Source organism: Danio aesculapii, chromosome 24, assembly GCF_903798145.1.
Source record: "Danio aesculapii chromosome 24, fDanAes4.1, whole genome shotgun sequence".
Taxonomy (NCBI): Eukaryota; Metazoa; Chordata; class Actinopteri; order Cypriniformes; family Danionidae; genus Danio; species Danio aesculapii.
The window spans coordinates 6,769,311-6,792,819 of record NC_079458.1 but is presented as its reverse complement, the minus strand read 5'-3'; the positions used below and the strand labels follow the sequence as shown (position 1 = coordinate 6,792,819).

Here is a 23,509-nt window from a genome sequence, read left to right as displayed (position 1 = left end):
TATATAAGGTCACGCTTTACAGTTTTGGCAATTTGTTAATGTATTTCCAAACATGGACAAACTATGAACAATACATTTATTACAGCATTTATTCATCTTTGTTAACGTTGGTTAATGAAAATACAGTCATTCCTTGATACACTGTCAAAAATGATGACAACAAATGACTTTATTTTATTTTAACTTATTTTAATACATGAGTAAAGTTTTAAATACATTTTTGTATAACAACTTCTTTCCTAATATTTTAGTCAGTTTGTAAGTTGAGATGACTAGAAAAGTTCATTTGATTCAACTTAAACATTTTAAGGCAGCAAGAATTCTTTTACAGTTCATAAACTAATGGTAACAAGCACAACCTTGGATTCTGTGCTACTTTAACTTATTTTAATCAGGTTTTAATTATTTAATTTGAATTATAGCAGGTTTAACTTAATATTATTGATCTTTTTAGATGACTAGAAAATGTTGTTTTGATTTAACTAAACAATTAAATGCAGTAAGACTTTTTTTTTAGACTGACTGCACTGTTGTGCATGTATATAAGGTCATGCTTTACAATAATTTGTTGATGTATTTGCAAACATGAACATGAACAATACATTTATAAATTTTTGTTAATGTTTTGTTATCACGGAGTCTGCGTGCGCAGAATTCCGCAGATTTTTAGCCCATCATTGAGTCTATTTATTTACTTGTGTAAATGTGTGTAAATGTATATTTATTCAGTTTTTAAATTAATTACAGTATTATTACTGACTAATATGAAAATATTCATATGTTTATTTACTACACATTTAGTAAAGTAATAGTTTTTGTCTTTTAATAGATTTATTATATCAGAGACTTATTTTGTCTACTAAATAAGTGGATCTAATTGGATTTGCATTGTAAACATTAAATAAAAGTTAAAAAGGTATTACTCTTTAGTTCATATTAAGGTTTTAGTTAAAATATTCCCAAAATAATTTCGCATAAAAAATGTCAGCAGATTCTGTCTGGCCCTAATTATAACCTATTTTAATACAGTCTATTAATATGTCACAGTCTTATTTTAATATAGTCACATTTTAAACACACGTTATTTCACTTTTACAACTTTTATTCTAATATTTTAGTCAGTTTGTAAGTTACGATCACTAGAAAAGTTCATTTGATTCAACTAAAATATTGTAAGGCAATAAGAATTTTTCTACAGTGTAGTTCACTCACAGTGCAGGAATTAATGCAACACAACTTTGATTTTAATTAGTAAATTTGCAGTGCAAAAAGAAAGAAAAGGCTGTCAATCAACATTTTATAATAACTTTAGCAATAGGTACACTGTAAAATATAAACGACAAAAGTCAAATGTTTTTATAACTAACTTTTATCAGTTAATCAAGTTAACTATTTTATTTTCGTCATAGCAGGTTTAACTTGCACTACTAGTCTTTTTAGATTACTACAATGTTGTTTAACTTCACTAAACAGTTTAAGGCAGTAGATTTTTTTATGCATGCATGTAAGAATATGCTTTACAATAATGGTTCATTTGTTAGTGTATTTGCTAATGCTTCGGATTTTAATAAGTAAATGTTGAACGTCATGATTAATAAAGTTCATGTTAGTAAATGCATGAATGAAACCTTGTTGTAAAGTGAATACATATTATATATTCATTCATTCATTTTCGGCTTAGTCCCTTTATTCATCAGGGGTCGCCACAGCAGAATGAACCGCCAACTTATCCAGCATATGTTTTACACAGCGGATGCCCTTCCAGCTGCAACCCATCACTGGGAAACACCCATACACTCTCATTCACACACATACACTATGGTCAATTTAGTTTATTCAATTCACCCGCATGTTTTTGGACTGTGGGGTAAACCGGACCACCTGGAGGAAACCCACGCCAACATGGGGAGAACATGCAAACTCCACTCAGAAATGACAACTGACCCAGCCAGTACTCGAACCAGCATCCTTCCTGCTGTGAGTCGACAGTGCTAACCACTAAGCCACCATGCAGCCTAATAAAGCTTAGTTCAGTGCATTAATTAGCAGATCTATCAGTTATCACTGGTTAATCAAGCAGTTTCCTAACACTAGCAGCATCTTTATTTATTATTGTTCACGTCGCCAGCAGCATCACTGATTGGAGTGTGACGTCACAGGTTTGATGTCATGGTTTGGTTTGCATTGAGTAAACACACATCGGCCTGACTCCAGCAGATGTTTACAGACAGCGTCTCATCATCAGTCAGGAGGAGATGAGGAAAAAAACACACACATGATTTCAATCTGCCAGAGGCTCCACAAACTCCTCATAGTGTCAATGAGCTCTTGCTGAGGATTCTGCACTCGACGCCACTTTCGTTTAGCGATGGTTAACAGTTTACAATGCTGAAAAGATACACTCTAACAATCTGTTTTTAAAAAAACTGGGTGCATTGTATTTTATTACTATGAAGGTGAACAGTTTAAACTGAAGGTGTAAAAACATTACAGTGCATCCGGAACGTATTCATAGCGCTTCACTTTTTCACTATATTTATATTACAGTGCATGCAAATAAGAAATAGTTCAAAATGTTTGAGTAACTAAATGGGTTTTTAACTAAATATTTTAATGGACTTTTCTATTTAGTTCATGTATTTGTCATTTTGAATAGTTTCAGCCTTTTAGAAACATTTAGCTTTCATTATTAACTAGTTATGTATTTTGATTGTCAAAATTGATCATCAATGGCCAATGTATAAAATCAAATCCTGGGCAGCGATCAAATCGCATCCAAAATAACAGTTTGTTTTGACTATATACACTCACCGGCCACTTTATAAGGTACACCTGTCCGACTGCTCGTTGACGCAAATTTCTAATCAGCCAATCAGAAGAGCATCTCTGAATGCACAACACATTGAACCTTGAGGTGGATGGGCTACAGCAGCAGTAGACCATACTGTGTGCCACTCCTGTCAGCTAAGAACAGGAAACTGAGGCAACAGTTCGCACAGGCTCATCAAAATTGGACATTAGAAGATTGGAGAAGCGTTGCCTGGTCTGATGAGTGTCAATTTCTGCTGCTACATTCGAATGGTAGGGTCAGAGTTTGGCTTCAACAACATGAAAGCATGGATCCATCTTGCATTGTATCATCAGTGTAATGGTGTGGGGGATATTTTCTTGGCACACTTTGGGCCCATTAGTACCAGTGGAGCATTGTGTCAACGCCACAGACTACCTGAGTATTGTTGCTGGACCATGTCCATCCCTTTATGACCACAGTGTACCCATCTTATGATGGCTACTTCCAGCAGGATAACGCTGCATGTCATAAAGCGTGAATCATCACTGGTTTCTTGAACATGACAAGGAGTTCACTGTACTCAAATGGCCTCCACAGTCACCAGAGCTCAATCCAATAGAGCACCTTTGGGATGTGGTGGAACGAGAGATTCACATAATAGATGTGCAGCGGACAAATCTGCAGCAACTGCGTGATGCCATCATGTCAGTGTGGAGCAAAATCTCTGAGGAATATTTCCAGCACCTTGTTGAATCTATGCCATGGAGGATGAAGGCAGTTCTGAAGGCAAAAGTGGGTCCAACCAGGTACTAGTAAAGTGTACTTAATAAAGTGGCCGCTGGGTGTATTAGAAATAGGTTTATTTAATATGTATTTGAGAAAATGTTTTCACACAAATTACATAATTTAAATATCTATAGAAAAAAAAATCGTTTTGCATAGTTTTGTTTTTATGTGTGTGTATCACATACATAATTAATATATTTATATAATACACACATATCTTATATCTTTTATTTTGGATGCGATTATTCATTCATTCAGTTTCTTTTTTGTCTTAGTCCCTTTATTAATCTGGGGTCGCAACAGTGGAATGAACCGCCAACTAATCCAGCACGTTTTACGCAGCGGATGCCCTTCCTGCTGCAACCCATCACTGGGAAACATCCATACACACTCATACACTTCCGCCAATTTAGCCTACCCAATTCACCTATAGCACATGTCTTTGGACTGTGGGGGAAACCGGAGCACCCGGAGGAAACCCACACGAACACGGGGACAACAGAAACACCTGGATGCGAATAATCATTACAAAAAGCATCAGAATATTATGAATATACACTCAAATATAATATATACACTGAATATATACACATTGCTGCTTGTTCAAACTACTTTGAAAATGAGCTTAACATAACTCTGGAATTGGGGGGGGGGTTTATTTTGTCCACTTACATTTGTTAAGTTAGCTTAATCGATTTGTGTTGGGACAACATGAATGAATTGTGTGGAGCCCTGCATTTTTACAGAGTAAGAATAGGCCTAGACTAGGCTACTAAGCATCGAAAATGATCCCTTAGGGTGACTATTTAGCATAACTAATTCACACAAGCTGACTATATTTCTTGCATAAATTAAAACAGGGTCGCAGTTGGCATAAAGATGCATTGAGTAACATCTGACACCCAGGAGCCTCTTTCTTTAATGGGGACTTTCCGTCTCTCAGTAGCGTTTAATTCAGATGAAAGCTCCCCTTGGACAGAGACAAACCGCTTACAAGTGTCGAGGATAATGCGCCAATTATACACAGCCCGAGACACAAAGACACACCACAGCACGGCCGGCAGCTTCCCGCTCCGTCATCGGCTTTCCCTTTGGCAAGGTCAATAAAACATGTCGCTTTTTGGAAACATTAAAATAATGCTGCAGCGCTGAGCGGCAGAGTGACGTCAGCGCGCTCTAGCGGCCGCAGGCGGAACTGCAGGCACTAAGAAGAGAGAGACTGTAGACTATAGAAAGGATACAGCTGTGGATTGTGAAACTGTACAACAATAAATCATATTTCTACATTACTGTGAGGGGGATACGCTAACAAAATGCAATTTAAGGGGTAATTCAATAAATAGTATGAATAATACTGAGTATAATTAGTTTTTACATTACTGTGGCGGGTGGGTTGGCGCCTCCTGAGTCTGACTATGAGGGTAAAGAAGGGATACAGCCCAGGATAATCATAAATATAGCGTACTTTGACACACTACAACAATAATTCATATTTTTACATTATTTTATGGATTAAGGTGGGTTAGTAAATTACAATTAATGGGTAAACTAATAAATAACATGAATAATACTTGGTATGATGAGAGTTTTTACATTTTTTGTGAGGGCTGGGGTAGAGGTTAAGAAAATACAATGTAATGGATTATTTGATAAATAATATGAATAATATTCAGTATAATAATCATTTTACATTACTGAGAGGGCTGGAGTATGGGTAGACGTTAATAAAATACAATCCAATGGGTATTTAAATAATTAATATGAATAATTCTCGGTATAAATACAGTTTTTCAACACTGTGACGGTTGTGTTTAGATAGACGTTAATAAAATACGATTACTAAGTAATTTAATAAATAACATTAAATAATTCTCGCTAATTTCCAAGCTGTCTCTCTTCTAACAACCGAGACGATCTGTTAGACAGCAGCGCCTCCTACTGACTATATGAGGATAGAGCATAGAAAGGATACAGCTGTGTACAGCTATTTGGGGGAAAAAATTAACCCAATGCTCGTTTCTCTCCATATTTAACCCATACTAGTCCTTTTTTTAAATTTACAACTATGGAACTGTGGAATGATGGAACTGTATATGGCTTGTGGTGTGATGTGAGAGAGAGTGTGTGTGTGTGTGTGTGGTGGTCGGTGCAGAAACAGATCAAAGGTATTTCTCTGATTATGAAAGAGAGATCGATACTCTTCAACATTAATATGCATGAGCAGTTTTCCTGCAGTGCACTTCACTAAGGCCAGACTGAAGAACACTACAGTAATGCTTGACTCTTTCCCAGGTCACTGAGTCCTGAGGTCACACTGACACATCTATGATAACCTTCATTACACATTCCTCATCGTACACTGCACTGTGGGTTAAAGATGTTTTAATCTGGATGCTTAAATCATGCCTAACTCTTATAATGAATTTAAATATGAATACATTTGACAAGAATTTTTAAAAAAATTAAGAAATTTTTCCTAATATTAAGTGAGTGAAGAAGTTAAAAATGTTTTGAATATTGGGTTTGCACATTTTTAATCATAGAATGGTTCGAGTTTAATAAAAAACAATTTTTTTTTTAAATTTTATAGTCCATATGAACCAAAACTGTTGTATTTTTTAAAAACAATTTTCACTTCCCATAATGAAAAGGATATATACACTCACCGGCCACTTTAACAGGTACACCTTACTAGTAGTGGGTTGGACCCCTTTTGCTTTCAGGACTGCTTTAATCTTTCATGGCATCGATCCAACAAGGTGCTGGAAATATTCCTCAGAGATTTTGCTCCATATTGACATGATAGCATCACGCAGTTGTTGCAGATTTGTCGGCTGCACATCAATGATGTGAATCTTCCGTTCCACCACATTCCAGAGGTGCTCTATTGGATTGAGAACTGGTGACTGTGGAGGCCATTTGAGTACAGTGAACTCATTGTCATGTTCAAGAATTTAGTCAGATGATTCGCTATTTATGACATGGCGCGTGATCCTGCTGGAGGTAGCCATCAGAAGATGGGTACACTGTGGTCAAAGGGATGGACATGGACCAGCAATAATACTCAGGTAGGCTGTGGCGTTGATATGATGCTCAATTGGTACTAATGTGTATAAAGTGTGCCAAGATAATATCCCCCACACAATTACACCACCAGCAGCCTGAACCGTTGATTGAAGGCAGGATGGATCCATGCTTTCATAATGTTGACACCAAATTCTGACCCGACCATCCGTATGTTGCAGCAGAAATTGAGACTCATCAGACCAGGCAACGTTTTTCCAATCTTCTATTGTCCAATTTTGTTGAGCCTGTAAGAATTGTAGCTTCAGTTTCCTGTTTTTAGCTGACAGGAGTGGCACATGATGTGGTCTTCTGCTGTTGTAGCCCATCCGCCTCAAGGTTGGACGTATTGCGTGTTCAGAGATGCTCTTCTGCAGACCTCGGTAATAACGAGTGGTTATTGGAGGTACTATTGCCTTTCTATCAGCTTTAACCAGTCTGGCCATTCTCCTCTGACCTTTGCATTTGTGCCCACAGAACTGCCGCTCACTGGATATTTTCTCTTTTTCTGACCATTCTTAGTACACCCTAGAGATGGTGCGTGTGCGTGAAAATCCCAGTAGATCAGCAGTTTCTGAAATACTCAGAACAGCTGGCACCGACAACCATGTTCAAAGTCACCTAAATCACCTTTCTTCCCCATTCTGATGTTTGGTTTGAACTGCAGCAGATCGTCTTGACCATGTGTACATGCCTAAATACATTGAGCTGCTGCCATGTGATTGGCTGAGTAGAAATTTGCGGTAACGAGCAGTTGGACAGGTGTACCTAATAAATAAATAACAAAACGTTTTTTGACTGATTTAACTTTGTAGCTAAACTAATTTAAATTACACTGTCCATATGTGTTGGGTTACAAAAACCCTGTATTTGTAGAGTAATTTTACAAGTTTTTTCTCGACTCCTTAAGCTCCTTATGATCCGAAATGAGCATTAGAAAATAATAATAATAATAATAATACTAAAACACCATTGAAAATGATAAAATAATTCATTCTAATTTTAAAACATTACATGTGCATTCAAGGTTTAAAAGCATTAGTAAAGTTTAATTTTCATGTGTCCAAACTGTCCCAAGCGCATGCATTGTGAGAGTTCAAAGTTTCTGAGAGAAACCACTGCAAACACATCAAATCAAATATCATGTGCTGTCAAATGTTCCAGAGGCTTCTTCCAGAACTAACTTCTCCTTCAGAGAGTAATCTCAGGGTTAACTTTAGTGGTAAGAAGCACATTTATAATCATTCAAATCTAAATGCATGCTTTAGCTATCCTTCCATCACATATCAATCCATATAAATTTACTCAACCTCAAGATATTTTGAAGACTGTTTGGAAAATAGACAGGTTACTGTAGCCATTGTCTAGTTTTTTTTTCTCCCTACTGACTGGCTGGTCACCAACATTCTTCAAAATACCTTCATGTTACACAGAAATAAAAAATAAGTTGTAAAACTTTTGAAAGATCTTGAATAGTGAGTTTTCTATTCCTCTTTGAGCAAACCATCTCTTTTAAGTGTCCAAATACTGTGCATATGTGGGTGGATTTATAAAGGCATCCATTTTCCTGCATTTCAAACAAATGGGTTCCACTATTATCTGACTAAACCTGAAGAACAGACTCTCCTTGCCCCTTTGATGGAAACTGTATCAAAGTTTAATGTGCAGGAAAGATAAAACTCATGAAGGAGAAAGTGCCAGAGAGTATTTCCACTGACGGACAGATCTCCTCTGTCACATATGATGATGGAGCAGAGACTAAAACTTAAAGGACAAGATGTAAGTCAGCAAGACAAAAATGAGTTACTATAAGCCGTTCCTAATCTTTCATATTTAAAGGGATCCCACTATGCTTTTTACAAGATGCGGTTTCACAGATCTAATATATACTGATTCACATGTGATTTTGACTGTTTTAGACATAACCTTGTATGTATTCAACAGCTGAACAGAAAAAATAAGAAAATTTAGTGTAATCTAGATGGTTTTGGCAGTGCTTTATGTGCTGTAAATATTAGGAGTTTAAACTGACATGGCTTTAAAGTCAGTGTGAACCGAAGCTGCTGATTTCAGCAAGTTGATCACTTCTAACTGACATAAAATATTGAGTAGGGGGCGGGGCCTTATTTTTTGCATATCATTACCTCATAGCAAACTGTAAGGGGTTCGGTTAAGAACATTGTGGCTGAAGTTGTTGAATTGATGCCAACAGAGCTACTACAAACGCAGTAGTAAATGCTCAGACTTTAATTGAAGATTACCAAACATTAACTTTTGTTTACCTTTTGTTATACTATTTACAAAAAATAACTTCAAGAGTTCAAGAGTAACTTAGCTGATTGATAATAGAGCTTGTTTAGAATGCTGCACCGGGAGAGCCCTGAGCTTAAAAGATCCTCAAGTCCTGGGTTCCCTCCTATTAGCAGGGCAAGAGGGGAGTTTGAGCTCAGGTAGATCTCAAACTTCCCGACTTGTTTCTGGCTAATAACAGATAAAGGGATGGCTAAAGAAAGATGTACGACTTACTAAGAGCTTGACTATGATGCCAATTAGAAATGCTCATTTTACTTAGGTCGCACGTTTTTGGACTATGGGAGGAAACCCATGCGAGCACGGGGAGAACAAGCAAACTCCATACGGAAATCTCAACTGGTCCAGTAAGAACTTTTAACCTGTGACATTCTTGCTGTGAGGCAACAGTGCTAATCACTGGGCCACCGTGTCACCCAATCTAGAAAAAGGAGAGGAGTAGGGGTGGGAGGGGGGATTCCTCAAGAGGAAGATACTGAGGTAAGCAACACTGGTTATTTATAGTGAGTTAGGAATAATCTGATTGAATCATGTGTTAGCTGTGAACAATAAGCATGTGGTCCTCTCGGAATTAGTTTATAAATAACCTTCCCAATGTGCACTAGCTATATAAACAATGTAAATTTTGTTTCAACTTTTAACACACATGTAGGTGTTTGAGTTACAACATTTAGTTAAAGAACTGTAAATGGCTCCACCCTCTTTGAGAAAACAGGTGGGAACAGTGGCTCATTTGTGTTGAAAGACACATTAAAAAAGCATTTTTGCTGTAAAATGGGCATTTACAGCATACCATAATAAATGATGTGAGGTATTTTGAGTTGAACCTGCACAGAAACATATATGGCACTCCTAAAACTTGTGCTGCATCTTGTAAAGTAAGCATAATAGCACCCTTTTAAGATTGCAATATTGCACCACATGATGCACCTCACAATGAAAACATTGAGCAAGATTCATGTATATGTGTGTGTGTGTGTGTATATATATATAGCACTGTAGCCTCACAGCAAGAAGGTCACTGGTTCGAGTCCCGGCTGGGTCAATTTCTGTGTGGAGTTTGCATGTTCTCCCTGTGTTTGCGTGAGTTTCCTCCGGGTGCTCCAGTTTCCCCCACAGTCCAAACACATGCGCTATACAGTAGGTGATTGAATAAACTAAACTGGCCGCAGTGTACGAGTGCGAATGTGTGTATGGATGTTTCCCAGTGCTGGGTTTCAGCTGGAAGGGCATCCGCTGTGTAAAACATTTGATGGATAAGTTGGCGGTTCATTCTGCTGTGGCAATCCCTGATGAATAAAGGGATTAAGCTGAAGGAAAATGAATGAATGTTTTATTGTTTTCCGAGGTGTATTCAGATATACAGTAATTTAATTAAATGTAAAATACTGCAGTCTTCATTTCACAAATAAAATAATAAATAAAATTAATCATTTTAATTTAAATAGCTAAATATTTAAGTTACAAATGGTACAATTTATTAAGCTTGAACGCTTTTAAAATCCTTAAAGGGTCACAGGCCTCAAAAAAACACTTGCGAAATGATAAATTCAGAATCAACATTGCATATACTCGCGATGTGACTATTGAGAATGATCACAATGCGATATCGATGCTGAAATTATATACTCTGCAGCTCTAATACTAATTTTAAAAAATCTAGAGCAACATAAAAGGGTGAAGATAATTAAAGATAAGGTCAAGATAAAAAGATCTAACCCCAAAAGTTCATGAGCTACATAGAAAAAGAAGATAGGGGGTTATATGACAGTAACAAAAAGTATTTTCGGGACCGCATACATGTATCTCTCTCAAAGAAAAGTGCATTTTAATCATATTAAAGCACTTGCAAAGTTTTATTCACTTCATAAAACCTTTTTCCTCCCTTTAATCTGATCAAAACAAGCAGAAAGAGGGTTAGCAACTACCAACAACAAACACGATCACAAAAAATGAGCAGAATAAGAACCAAGTGTGTTCCACAATGTTTGTTTTATTATTCTGAACATATCCCCGGTGTCATAAATTCAACTTAATTTGATTATATGTCTTAAAAAAAAAAAGAAAGAAAAAAATGAACAGGGTGGATTTAAAAAAAGAAAGAAAATGTTTCTTAGATGCATTACAGGGTGATTCATTTGTGGCTCTGAAAATGTCAAGACCGTAAGAAAACTGCCACTACATATATTAATTTCACAATAACTGCCTATTAGTTCTCGCTAACGAAGACTTGAAGAAAGAGATCACAGCCAACCGAAGCAAAAAAAAAATAATTAACAGCACAACAAACCCCCACCATTCACTGGAATTACTATTTAATTCAATGATTAACTTGGTTAGAGTACCTAAGGATTATAACAGTGCTTGCTAATAATCACTGAAGTTCTAGTTGGTGTGGTAATGAAAGCTACATAACAGCATGCCGTCGCGGATACAGGTGGAGTCGTAAAGCACTGTGGTTAAGCAAGGGCAAGTTTACAGCAAATCCTTACCATTGACACAATCAGTGATTCCTAATGAAAACACCCTTAAACTCACTGCCGCAAATGATTCTTCACAGTACGTCACCTTACGAAGTGTGTAAAACATCCAAACGCATCGTATAAACTTATGTGAGGAGCGAATTCAATGGATCACAACACACACATACACTTGGGTTTAGTTACATTGCGGTGATATGAGATCATAGTGAGCATTCACGGCTAAAGTTTGATGTAGAAAATAAATCTATGACTGTAAAAATAAGGCTGTGTCATTCAAGCGAATCGAAACAGAGACACTCTCCACATCCCGTCCCTGAATGGCAAGGGTTTGCTGTTTTTTTTTTTAAATTGTACAGTAACATCTCTGTGATGGACTCGTATACAAACAGAGTCTGACAGCGGGTTGGAGAGTCTCATCTTAATGCACCCGACAGATCCTTGCGCACGGTTTCATTTCGGTGATTGAGTCAAAACGACAATAAAAACGAAACAGAAAAGTTCAGAACCGCTCCCAACCCTTTTTGCGATACAACTAATAGACTACAGGCACACTTTTAGGACCCTTAACATTGTCATCAGTGAGGGGTTCAGATGAACACACACACACACACACATACATACATACATACACACACAAAAATGTTCAGTTAACTTACAATTTACTCAGCTGCTTTTTATGCCTCTATTGTTTTTCATCACAAACATGCCGCTGCATATGCATCCTAATTTTCTTATTTTTAGTTTTGGTGTCTTGTTATATTAACTTAAAATGAACAGATCTGTATAAACCTCACCTAACATGCCTTTTATTCTGCAATCTATGCCCGCAGGATTCATCTCATCAACATAAAGCTCATGGTCGATGTAAATGTTACTGGAAGAGAGAGATTTGTGAACTGGTAATATATGTGTATATATATATACATTAAAACAGAAACAAACATGTTGCCTCGCAATACAGGCGTCTTCCTTTCTTTGTTTCTCAAGCTAAACTATTAGAAATGTCCAATCGTGCTCCAGCAGAGGAGACTGTTTTGAGTGTGGAGTGAGCAAGAATTTGTTTTTTGTTTTTTTCTGATGATGTACAAGACATTTCTAAGAGAGTAAGGTTTAAGACAGAGGGTCATAACAATCATTTACAATTAATTGCTGTATGTCTGTCCTTCCGGTGGTTGAGGAAGCTTCATATTCTCTTTGGACATCATAAGACGCCTTAGCTCTTGAAGAACGACTTTAATGCTATATGAGTTTTGCCATTTTGCTAGAATTGGTATGCTACGTGCATCCACCTGAAAGAAAAGAGACACAAAGAAAGGGAAGGGGACATATGTGGAAATGAGTTACGTGGATTATCTTACAAGCTCATACGCTATTAAGTCAAATATTTTAGGAAAATGCACAGGATTTATAACAGAAATGATTTAGCTTTATTACAAACTCTGTCAACAACATTTGTGGCATGATTTAAATTCATTCCTCAGTCATTAAAAAGAAACCACACCATGGTTAAACTAACCCACACTGTATTTCTGGCTCTAAACATTAAACCACTAGACTTCATTATTATACTTGATGGAAAGAAACTCATTATTATATTGCAAACACACAATCAAAAGTCAATAGAGTAAAAAAAACAGCCCCATCTCAATGAAACCAGTTTCAATTTTCTGTTTTCCTGCTAGCCTCGTCAATGTTTACTGTGTGTGTGATTTTTTAAATTAAACATTGAGTGATGGCAGGGAAGCGCAATGAAAATTAAATTTTTTTTTTATAATAATTCAATAAAAGTAGCTAATATTTTGCTGAGTGTTTTTGTGGTGTTTTCTTTGCTGGTTTAAGGCACATTATATATATATATATATATATATATATATATATATATATATAAACTTATTTGACCAGTAGGTGGCAACAAATGACTTCACTGAATGGTTCATTCATAAGATTTGTTCCAACAAATGATTAAACTCCACAAAGTGACCAGGTGTATAATAGACTTAATATGAAAATGCTTCTGTTTACTCAAGACACGTTTTGAGTGTTTATTCCAAAATGAGTCAGAGGGTAGTCAGCTTGCGCACTGGTAAACAATAATTAGCATATTATAAAAGACAATAAATACTGCACACCCCCATAATCGAAACTCATTTCTGTGCTAATTCAATTATGCCACTGATACAGCAAAAACATGAACTTGAAGGTTTAAGCTGAGGTTTTATGGTCAACAAAAGTATGCCAACTTGCAAAAATACAACAAAATATATAAATAAATAAAAATATCATTAAGGTATTGCAGTGAAAAAGGTTGGAAGCAAAAATACACTTATAAGCAATATCTGAGTAATCATATCAAGTAGGATGTAGGGGTTGCACCGACTAGTCGACTTTAATGCTCTGCCATGAAGCAGATATTTGATTGACGTCGATTAGTTGTGCTCCAAACTACATGGCAGCTTACACACGAATGAGTGTTCACCGAATAAAACTGCACTCGCATTATTTAAATTAATTTAAATGTAAATCATAAAACAGGTGTCAGCCGGTTAGATTGCAAATACCCTTGAGCAGATGGTGGCCAATCGTGTTTACACAGCACTGGAAAAGTAACATGATTGGCTGTTGTCCTCTGTGACATGTTACAGATATGTTTTGTGAATGAACCATGAAAAGCAACGAAACTGTCAACCATGCCAGCTGAGTGTGGTGAAGATACACGCAGAGAGGAGACTTCTGATCACCAAGTAACTGTAAAAAAGGCGTGACTTGAGCAAGATTTTGAGCAGCTTCATAAAGGTAAAATCTGCATCTGAGCAGGACAAGGAATCAGCACCTTTTCTTTCATGCGTTACGTTATGAATTAACTTGCCATGAATTGGTCAGCATTGCTTTACTTTTGCACTAAATATATCGGTTATTGTTATTTTCGTAGTACAAGCCATGATCGACTGCATTTATTTTGCACTAAAATTAGCCTGTGCTATTGTTGCGCTATTAACAAAATGAACAGTTGACAATGCATTAGTTTTCTATTGAAATTACTCATTGATAATGTTCAATTGTTTTTGCAATGTGTTATGAGCTGTCAAACAGCATGTGTAAGTATATCCTGCAAATAAATAGAAAATTGTGGCGTGTTGCAAAATATTTGCACCTTGTGTTTCATTGATGAAGTCACCAGTGACTAGTCGACGTTGACTTTAATAACATAAGTCAACTTATAAAAATCTGAAGTCGTTCAACCCCAAGTAGGTTGACACTTTTCAATCAGCCCACTCATTTTCCATTAGATTGAGTGTAATTATCACGACTGATTATTGAGAATTTAAGATAAGAAAGCAGTAAATGCATCACCAAATCTGATTACTTAATCTACAAAAAAAAAAGAATAATATTTTCTTTTAACATGAGGCAAGTTGTCATACTACAAATGCATACATATATACAATCACCTATTTATTTGACCTTTTATTTTTATTCGACTAGAAGCTTATTAAAGGTAAAAGTGGACTTTTTAAAAAAAATAAATTAGCTTGAAATTAGGGCTGCACAATATTGGAAAAAAAAATGGACATTACGATGTTCTATTTTTCTGTTATAGAGTATAATTATTGCAAAATTGGCAATAATTACAGTGTAAATTGACACCGTATAATTTTCACTGTGTATATACTGCACATAAATAGAACAAATCTTTCTTAAATGACAAAAATGTACATTCGTTGTGCATGAATGCCTTAAACTGGCTTGAAATGCTTACACAGTAACAAGTTTTAAAAACAAAGAATTTTTTTTGTAACTTTATGGTTAAGCTTTGCATTAACTCAAAAATCATGTGTGTTTTGAACTGCTCCTAGTCAACTTTAATCCTGATTCAACAATGCAGATCCAGCAATGTGACTATAGTGGATGTACACATTACGATATCAATGCTGAAACGACATATTGTGCAGCCCTACTTGAAAAATATTGTAAAATTCTTGTCTTTTAGTTAACCAACATACCTCAAAACAGCACAATTTGTTTATTCTACATCCCTATATTTGATTTAGTTTATTTAAAGCAAACATTAAAACAAGAACACAAAAGAAAAATATAGCAATTGCCTGTAGTGCGAGAAATGGTTTAATTTACTATGATGACTGCTTCTCTGTTCCATATCCAGCTGAATCTCATTAGCCTTCATTACTGGCTGTGCTTAGTCACAATAAAATTGTCCCTCCTCTGCAGTACTGATGTGACTCGAGTTCTGCATCGCAATGAAAATCTGCTACGTCATGCTTCTCTAAATGATCTTAAACTCGAAACAGTGTGTAATAATAAAAATAATTTTACTCACCATCCCGTTGGAATTATTTATTCCATTCATGCTAATTTTTGTTACAAATCTAACAGTCGGTGGTACTTCAGGATATTTAGGTCCACACTCCACTTTCAGGCTGTATATCCTGTTTTCATAATTAGTCTGTGAAAGGAGGGAAATAGTCAAGGGTTAACGCTGAAATGGCAAGTGGAACATGAAAGTGAGACGATAACGAACACCTTGACTCAAAGTGAAAATCCTACACAAACTGATCAAACTTCACGAGCTGACGCAGACTTTTTCACCCTCGAGGGCTCTATATGATCATAACAGCACATCATAATGAGCTACAGATGCTAACAGCATCATAGATCCTTTTGAGGGATGCAAGTAATAACAATAGTCTTATTGACTGTTTTACATTTTTAATCATCTTAGCTTCCGAGAATCCCTAAAGGTCCACATTTTGATAAATAATATTATGATAGCGGTTTAAACGTTAAGTTATGACTCAATTGACTTTTGTTACAGTTATGAAATAGTTTGACAAGCTGTTTATGGGTCAATGGCATGACCACATTGAAATGGTCCATACTGTCAGTATCATGACTTTTCTTTTTATGATGATAAAGCAAACAGAAAGGAGTTTACCAATATTATTCATACAAAACTACAGAATTGTAGCTATGGGTCGCATTTAACAACCGAGCAAACAAGCAACTGGAACTTAAAATAAAAGATAATAAAATATATCAAATAAAGATATTATTATTATATTATTATAGCACTGTTAGTATAAAAAATTATATAAAGGGTGTCTACAGATATCATAATGTCAAATTTAAGACTTTTAAGACCATTAAGTATTAAATTTAAGACCTATATCACAATATCAAAAACACTCATACACATAAAGAGAAAATTCTAAATCATAAAATGATTTGAAGTGGTAAAGTAAATGTATTCAAAAGTACTAAATAGGCTTGGGCGGTAATACGGTATACCGTGGAATCTAAAAATAGCAACGGTGTCAGTTTCAATACTGTTATACCGTCATAAAAAACAATGCACTTATATAGGAGACAAGTATTAAACATTAAATATTATTTATTTAATGCCTAAAAATGTGTATGCGTGATTGTCATCACGGGACAGTAGAGAGAGAGAGAGAGAGAGAGAGAGAGAGAGAGAGAGAGAGAGAGAGAGAGAGAGAGAGAGAGAGAGGAGAGAGAGAGAGAGAGAGAGAGAGAGAGAGAGAGAGAGAGAGAGAGAGAGAGAGAGAGAGAGAGAGAGAGAGAGAGAGAGAGAGAGAGAGGTAAGATGGCGAGTCGCGCACCAAGTCACCTGGTCTCGAAAAAGAACACAACCTCTGCAGTTTGGCAGTATTTCGGGTTTTGACCGAACGAGAAGGGAGACGTGGTAAATACGAACTAGAGGTCTACATTCCCGCTGCTGTACTGCGGAGGCCGCGGGACCCGACCAGATTTCTTGCGGTGCAGAATAAATTTCCGAATAAAGCGCGGGTGCGGTCAGTAACTCTGGTATAATTTGAACGGGAGCGGGCGGTCTAACAATATCGCTCCCGAACAAGCAAGCACGCATCCGCATGGATGCTGTTTATGTGTATGTGAGAATGAGAGAGAGCGTGGTGCTGTGCGTCACTGGCTTTGTGCTGGCTATGTGTGTGTGTGTGTGTGTGTGTGTTTGTGAATGAGAGAGAGAGAGAGAGAGTGTCCCGCGCAGATCTCTAATACGAACAAGACAAACAGGTGACCGCAAACCTAAGGCTGCATATACGGTATTCAGTTTCTGAATGGTTTAGGCATAAGCTAACAGTTTGGTGATGCTCTCTGAGCCTTAAGCAGGTCGCACACCGGAAGCGCCGCAACACAGTGCGCACATGACAGTTAAAAGTATCACACACCAGACGCGCACATTCGCATGATATTTAACATGAAACTAATCAGATGGCGCTCTGTGGCGCGGCAGAGAAATGAACAGTGTCCTGAGTAGTGGCTGGGCGCCGCGGACAGTTGGCGTCTTGCGGCGCCGGTGTGTGTTCCCTGATATAAACCTATGTTTAGAATTCTGAAATGTATAGTGCTGCGTGGCGCCGAGCGGCGCTTCTGGTGTGCGACCTGCTTTACATCATTTTTTTATTATGCAGAGTAATATCATACACCGAGGTAAAACAGGGAGGAGGTTTGATGGTATCAAAATTTGGATACCGCTCAAGCCTATTACTAAAGACAGGTTAGATGCATCATTGAAGTACAGAAAAAACAAACAAACATCATAACCTCTTAAGGCCCAAGGTGTTTTTACATGCATTTTTTTATTACTCTTTGGTATTTGGGCTTATTGGAACCTAATTAGAATAAAAATCTGAGTATCATCTTTTGATACTATGTACTTTTAGAGAACAATAATGTCCATATATGTGGACTCGTGCTCCGAATTTACATAAAACACTTTTTCCTGAATTTTTTTATGCATATTTAACATAGACATTTTTTTGGAACTTGCTTTGACTATCAGAGAGTAAAAACAAAATAAAAAGTAAAAAATAGTGTTTGGGACATTCCATATGCTGCAAAACAGTTGCAGGATGATGCTGTTTGTCTGTAACAAAATATAAAACATTCAAAGTATTTTAAATAGCCACTTAAGAGCTAAAATGTGCTGTCAACGTATGTGGACACTCAAGCCCTAGGAGGTTAAGGCCGATTTATACTTTCGCCTACCGTCGCATCGCGCACCTCACGAAACAGATGAGGCTTTTATACTTGCTGCGTACGCCATTGAGATATTCTTTTAAATGACAGGGGGCAGTCAAAAGAAACTGACAGTAAAATCAGACGAATAAACAGAGAAGTAGAAGTATTAGAAGTAGAAGAAATATTTTGTTCAAGCTCTCATGTTTTAGATAATTGTATTGGTTAAAAAAATAACAATGAAAAAAGACACAGATTATATGTAGGCAGTAGTCAACATTTGAAGTGGATCAAAAATAAAGTTGTCCTAAACTAATGAACAACACACATTCATGTCCTAGGACAGTTTAGAAAATCCTTTCCCCCAATTTAAACGTTGACTACTGTACGTTTATGTATTTATTTTGTATACATCACATTTAATACCATTACTGTTTGAATACAACACCTTTTAATAAATATACAGTCCCATCATTTCTATAATTCACGAAACAGTGATGTAAAACTTATATATGGGTTTAAAAAATTGACCTGAACATAGGACAAAAGACCTACATTTGAGTCCTAAACTAGTCTAAAATCATTTTCAACCCAGCTAAGAATGTGAACAATTACATGAATCAGTAAAGCAGGGTTGTGCAGCAGTATTGTTTTTCTCATAGCGTGATTATCTGTAATCTACAGCTGTCATGTGTCTGATGGTATGATGAGGGCAGGTTGTTTACTAGTGACCAAAACTTGTCACTCATGCCACTATACAACCGCACAGAAACTGAAATGCAACAAAAAAAATAACACATTGACTGAAAATGTAATAATGTTTCCAGATGTCTGATTAATATCGTCACTGAACTGCCATATTGAGCTTATTCTGCAATACAGAAGTGTGCTTGTTTTTGTGATTGTTTTAGAACACCTATGAGAGAAATGACTAGGAATAATAAACGGCAGAAAATGGTCAAACTGCTTGCTCTACAAACAAGTGTGCTCATGACTATACTTAAGTAGAATAACATGACAAAAAAAATAATGGTTTGCAACATCAAGCAGCACAACAAGCTGTTTTTAACTTCTTGAAATCAACGGAAGTGAAGGAGACCAGAAGTCTTGAGCCTAAAAGATTCATTACATAAAGAATAACGTCAATTAAATGAGTTTAAACAGCAAACATACTCGTGCAGGTCCGATGATCATGCCCGTCCACCGTGTGAGAGTCATGTCCTCGTCATCCTCCAGACCCCAGCTCACCGTCCCATCACCAACACCCTTCTGTCCTTCCTCAAGCTCTTCCAACAAACGAAAATTACGAGGGACTTTAACTCCTGCAGGAAAATATAAAGACAGACATACGTGGTTTACATTTGAAGGCTGTACGTTATATCGTTTCAGCATTGATATCACAATGTGCGCATCCGCAATAGTGTTTATGTTGAGTTGGGATTATAAATCAACTAAAATCACAGTTCAGCACACATTATTTGTTGAGTCATTGTGAATTTCAACCATAATCTATTAGTGAAAGATGTTTTTAAGGCCTGTCACTGTAAAATTTAAAACAAATTTAAACCATTTGGGAACAAGAAATTAAGTTGTCAATTGAAGACTATACAATGTTATTTTAGATTTGATAATTGCATTTCTTTACCTCAATATTGTAATAATCACACAAATAACCATAAAGCACTTTTTATTTAGTTTTTATCTGTGCTTTAGTTTTTTAATTACAATTTTAAAAACCTTTTGGATATTTTATGTAGATGCACTCCCCTACAAAATCCTCCCAATCAGTGTAAACATCTGAATTCTTCCCAAACAGTTACTTAGATCATATTGTGAAACTATATTCATACCGCATTATATAAATCGCAGAAATATAAAATATCACAATGTAAGTTTTTTCCAATAGCGTGCACCCCTGATATGAAGTGTTTTTATGGGTTCGCGTGAATCATTGGGATCTTCATACTCTTAAAAATGACAATTCAAGTTAAAAAAAACAAAGCTAAAAGACGATTAAATAACAGAAAATATTAATATATATTTAATTAGGTCCCACTTTATATTAAGTGGCCTTAACTATTAGGTACTTGTATAAAAAAAAAAATTACAATGTAAAACTACTGTGGTCAAAAGGTTATGGACAGGTTGGGCAGTATGGGTAGGTTTAAGGGTAATTTAATGTGAATGGAATGATCAACAGAGTAATAAAAAATGTAATTACAGATATTAATATAATTACATGAATATACTTTGTAAAATAAGCACAATGTAAAACTACTGTGGTCAAAAAGTTATGGACGGGTTTGATGGTGTGGGTAGGTTTAAGGGTAATTTAATGTGTAAGGAACGGTCAACAGAGTAATTAAAAATGTATTTACAGATATAGTTCCATGAAAATGAGTAAAAAAATAAGCACAATGTTAAACTACTGTGGTCAAAAGTTATGAACAGGTTTGCCGGTTTAAAGGTAATTTAACGTGTGAGGGACGGTCAGAGTAATTAAAAATGTAATTACAGAAATTACAGATATAATTACATGAATATAATTCAAAAAAAATAAGCACAATGTAAAACTACCGTAGTCAAAAAGTTATGGTCAGGTTTGATGGTGTGGGTATGTTTAAAGGTAATTTAGTGTGTAAGAAACGGTCAACAGTGTAATTAAAATGTAATTACAGATATTAATTGAATTAAATTAATATAATTTTAAAAACAAGCACAACGCTATACTACTGTGGTCAAAAATTATGGACACGTTTGGTGGTTTTGGTAGGTTTAAGGGTAATTTAATGTGTAAGGAATGGTCAACAGATTAATTAAAAATGTAATTACAGATATAATTACATGAACATCATTGTAAAAATAAGCACCATGTAAAACTACTGTGGTGAAAAAGTTATGGATCGGTTTGGTGGTATGGGTAGGTTTTAAGGTAATTTAATATGTAAGGAACGGTCAACAGAGTAATTAAAGACGTAATTACAGAAATTAATCAGATATAATTAAAAGAATATATACTTTTTAAATTAGTACAATGTAAAAGCTTTTATGTGCACAATAAGTGCATTGGACCAAATAATAAAATTTTATATAAATGCATAGTAAATGAAAGCTACTTAATTGCTAAGGCCACTTAAAAGCTTAATTTATTATTAAATGTATAAACAAATGTTCATGGTGCATTCAGTTTAATTTGACCAGTGAATTCCTATGATTAAACATGAAATATTTAAAGTAATGGAGCTTTTAATTGTGCTTTATATTCACAAAGATTTTATTCTTGAGTTTTATTTTAAACCGGTTTTTAACTTGTTATATTTTCAAGGTTTTCTACAATTGAAACCATTTTACAGCATATTAATTCAACTGAAAGGTCTAATAAGGTCCTTTTAACAGAGTTTCCCATTTAATTTAAAATGAACATTTAATTTAGAATGATCAGTTACGCTCTTTGTGGACACGCAAAACATCTTAAGGGACATTTGATACACTGGAGGAAAATAACTGAAATTTGAACAAAACATTGACTGTATGATGCATCTGCCTATTACCTTCAACCTATATAAAAACAGAATAAAGTTAATAATGCAAGCATGCATGAAGCAAATCTGAAAACAAATCCCAAATCTGCGCTATTGACAAATATGAATCATAGTAGAAATTTACTGTTTTCATACACACTACAGGGTGGAAAAGTGGAGAGACAAGATTTGCAAGTTCAGGTAAAAAGCAATCTTTAGTGAATGATTCAGGAAATGACACCCATGCCGCTCTATCACCGTTTCTTACTTCCTCAAAAATCTTAAAGTTGGTCTGCGCAAGACTGAACAACACATTTCGGGCAAAACATGCATCTCACCTTAATAATATCTGTAAAAAACATACACTCTTAATTATTGGCATGTCTATACCTTCACATGCGCAACCATCTAAAGCCTTTTGGAATTTATCAATTATCTTCAAATCATTTTTAACATCTAAAATGCATTAAGATATGCTGCTACTCTTTACATGCATTACATTACATATATAAACTGTAAACGTGAGCTGATCTGAATATATATATATACACATACATGATCCTACATTAATGTTCCTTACAGCTACAGTTAACATAAAAAGAAATAAGCATATCAAATTAAAATAAAACTTGAATTAAAAACATACTAAAGTATAAATAAACTTCTAAACTCTAAAAATAATGCAGTTTGTTATGAAACGGCTCCACGTTCATATCTACGCGGTTATGCACCAATAAAAATGTATTACACAATCACGACGCACTTCTAAAAGAGACGTATGATCCTTAACAGGTTTAAATTAATTTCACAATCTGTATTAACATGTTTAAGTGCCGTTTTAGTACATAAATATGAGTTGCAGACCCGTTTTGTCATGACACTGGTCATAACCAGAAGAAACACGCGCGTCAACGCTCCGCCTCGCCTCACTTTTGCACCGATACACCCGCCCAACTGCAATACACAATATTTAAACTTGGATTTAACACTATATAACTGCGTAATTACATTATATGTGAGCCTTAAATTTTTAATAAATGCTAACATAAAAATAAACGAGTCGTTATTTTAAACTAAGGGTCTGTTTGAGGGCCGTTAGCTCGATGCTAACACACACTGTTAAAACTGCACATAGGTGGGTTATTTGGAGAAAATAAAGGCGTTCGCGTACGGTTAACTTCTGCAAATATGGACTTGAGGTTGTGAGGCATGAGCTCGGCGATTTTGTCGTGAAAATAAGTCAGCGGAGGAGCGCGAGGATTGATGAAATTTTGAGACAAACCTGAGGAGGCCGCCATCTTCTCCTGCCCGAATCCAAAAGCGTACGAAAGCGTGACGTCGGTGCGTCATGTGACTAATGACGCTCAGTGCTGTAGCAAGATATAAGGGGTGTGGCTCCACTGCAAAGATTTATTTTTACCAAATATGTGATTTAGATGATGGAAGAGCTTAAATCTGACATATTTTACCAGCATTTTATATTTGCGTTTGGTATTTTCAACACTACATCTTGAAAGTGTCGCTGTGTTTAATGTGAAGGA

The 23,509-nt window shown here is 35.8% G+C and overlaps 1 protein-coding gene across 1 annotated transcript; it reads right to left on the bottom strand.

The window, feature by feature from the left end:
* Positions 1–10,923: 10,923 nt before the first annotated feature.
* Positions 10,924–23,339, bottom strand: ube2v2 (ubiquitin-conjugating enzyme E2 variant 2). The gene is made up of 4 exons (XM_056450636.1): positions 23,251–23,339; positions 19,621–19,769; positions 15,770–15,895; positions 10,924–12,722 (listed from the first exon to the last, which is right to left on the bottom strand). Exons 1-4 carry the CDS (start codon positions 23,264–23,266, stop codon positions 12,576–12,578), a joined length of 438 nt encoding a protein of 145 aa, XP_056306611.1. The 5' UTR covers positions 23,267–23,339; the 3' UTR covers positions 10,924–12,575.
* Between the last annotated feature and the right edge of the window lie 170 nt (positions 23,340–23,509).

What these genes read in the sequence shown, in the direction of transcription:
- ube2v2 (XM_056450636.1), bottom strand. An exon ending in TGATCATCGGACCTGCACGA is followed by an intron (nt 15,896 to 19,620) that starts GTATGTTTGCTG and finishes CTCCTTTCACAG; the next exon opens with ACTAATTATGAAAACAGGAT. An exon ending in TAAATAATTCCAACGGGATG is followed by an intron (nt 12,723 to 15,769) that starts GTGAGTAAAATT and finishes CTTTTCTTTCAG; the next exon opens with GTGGATGCACGTAGCATACC.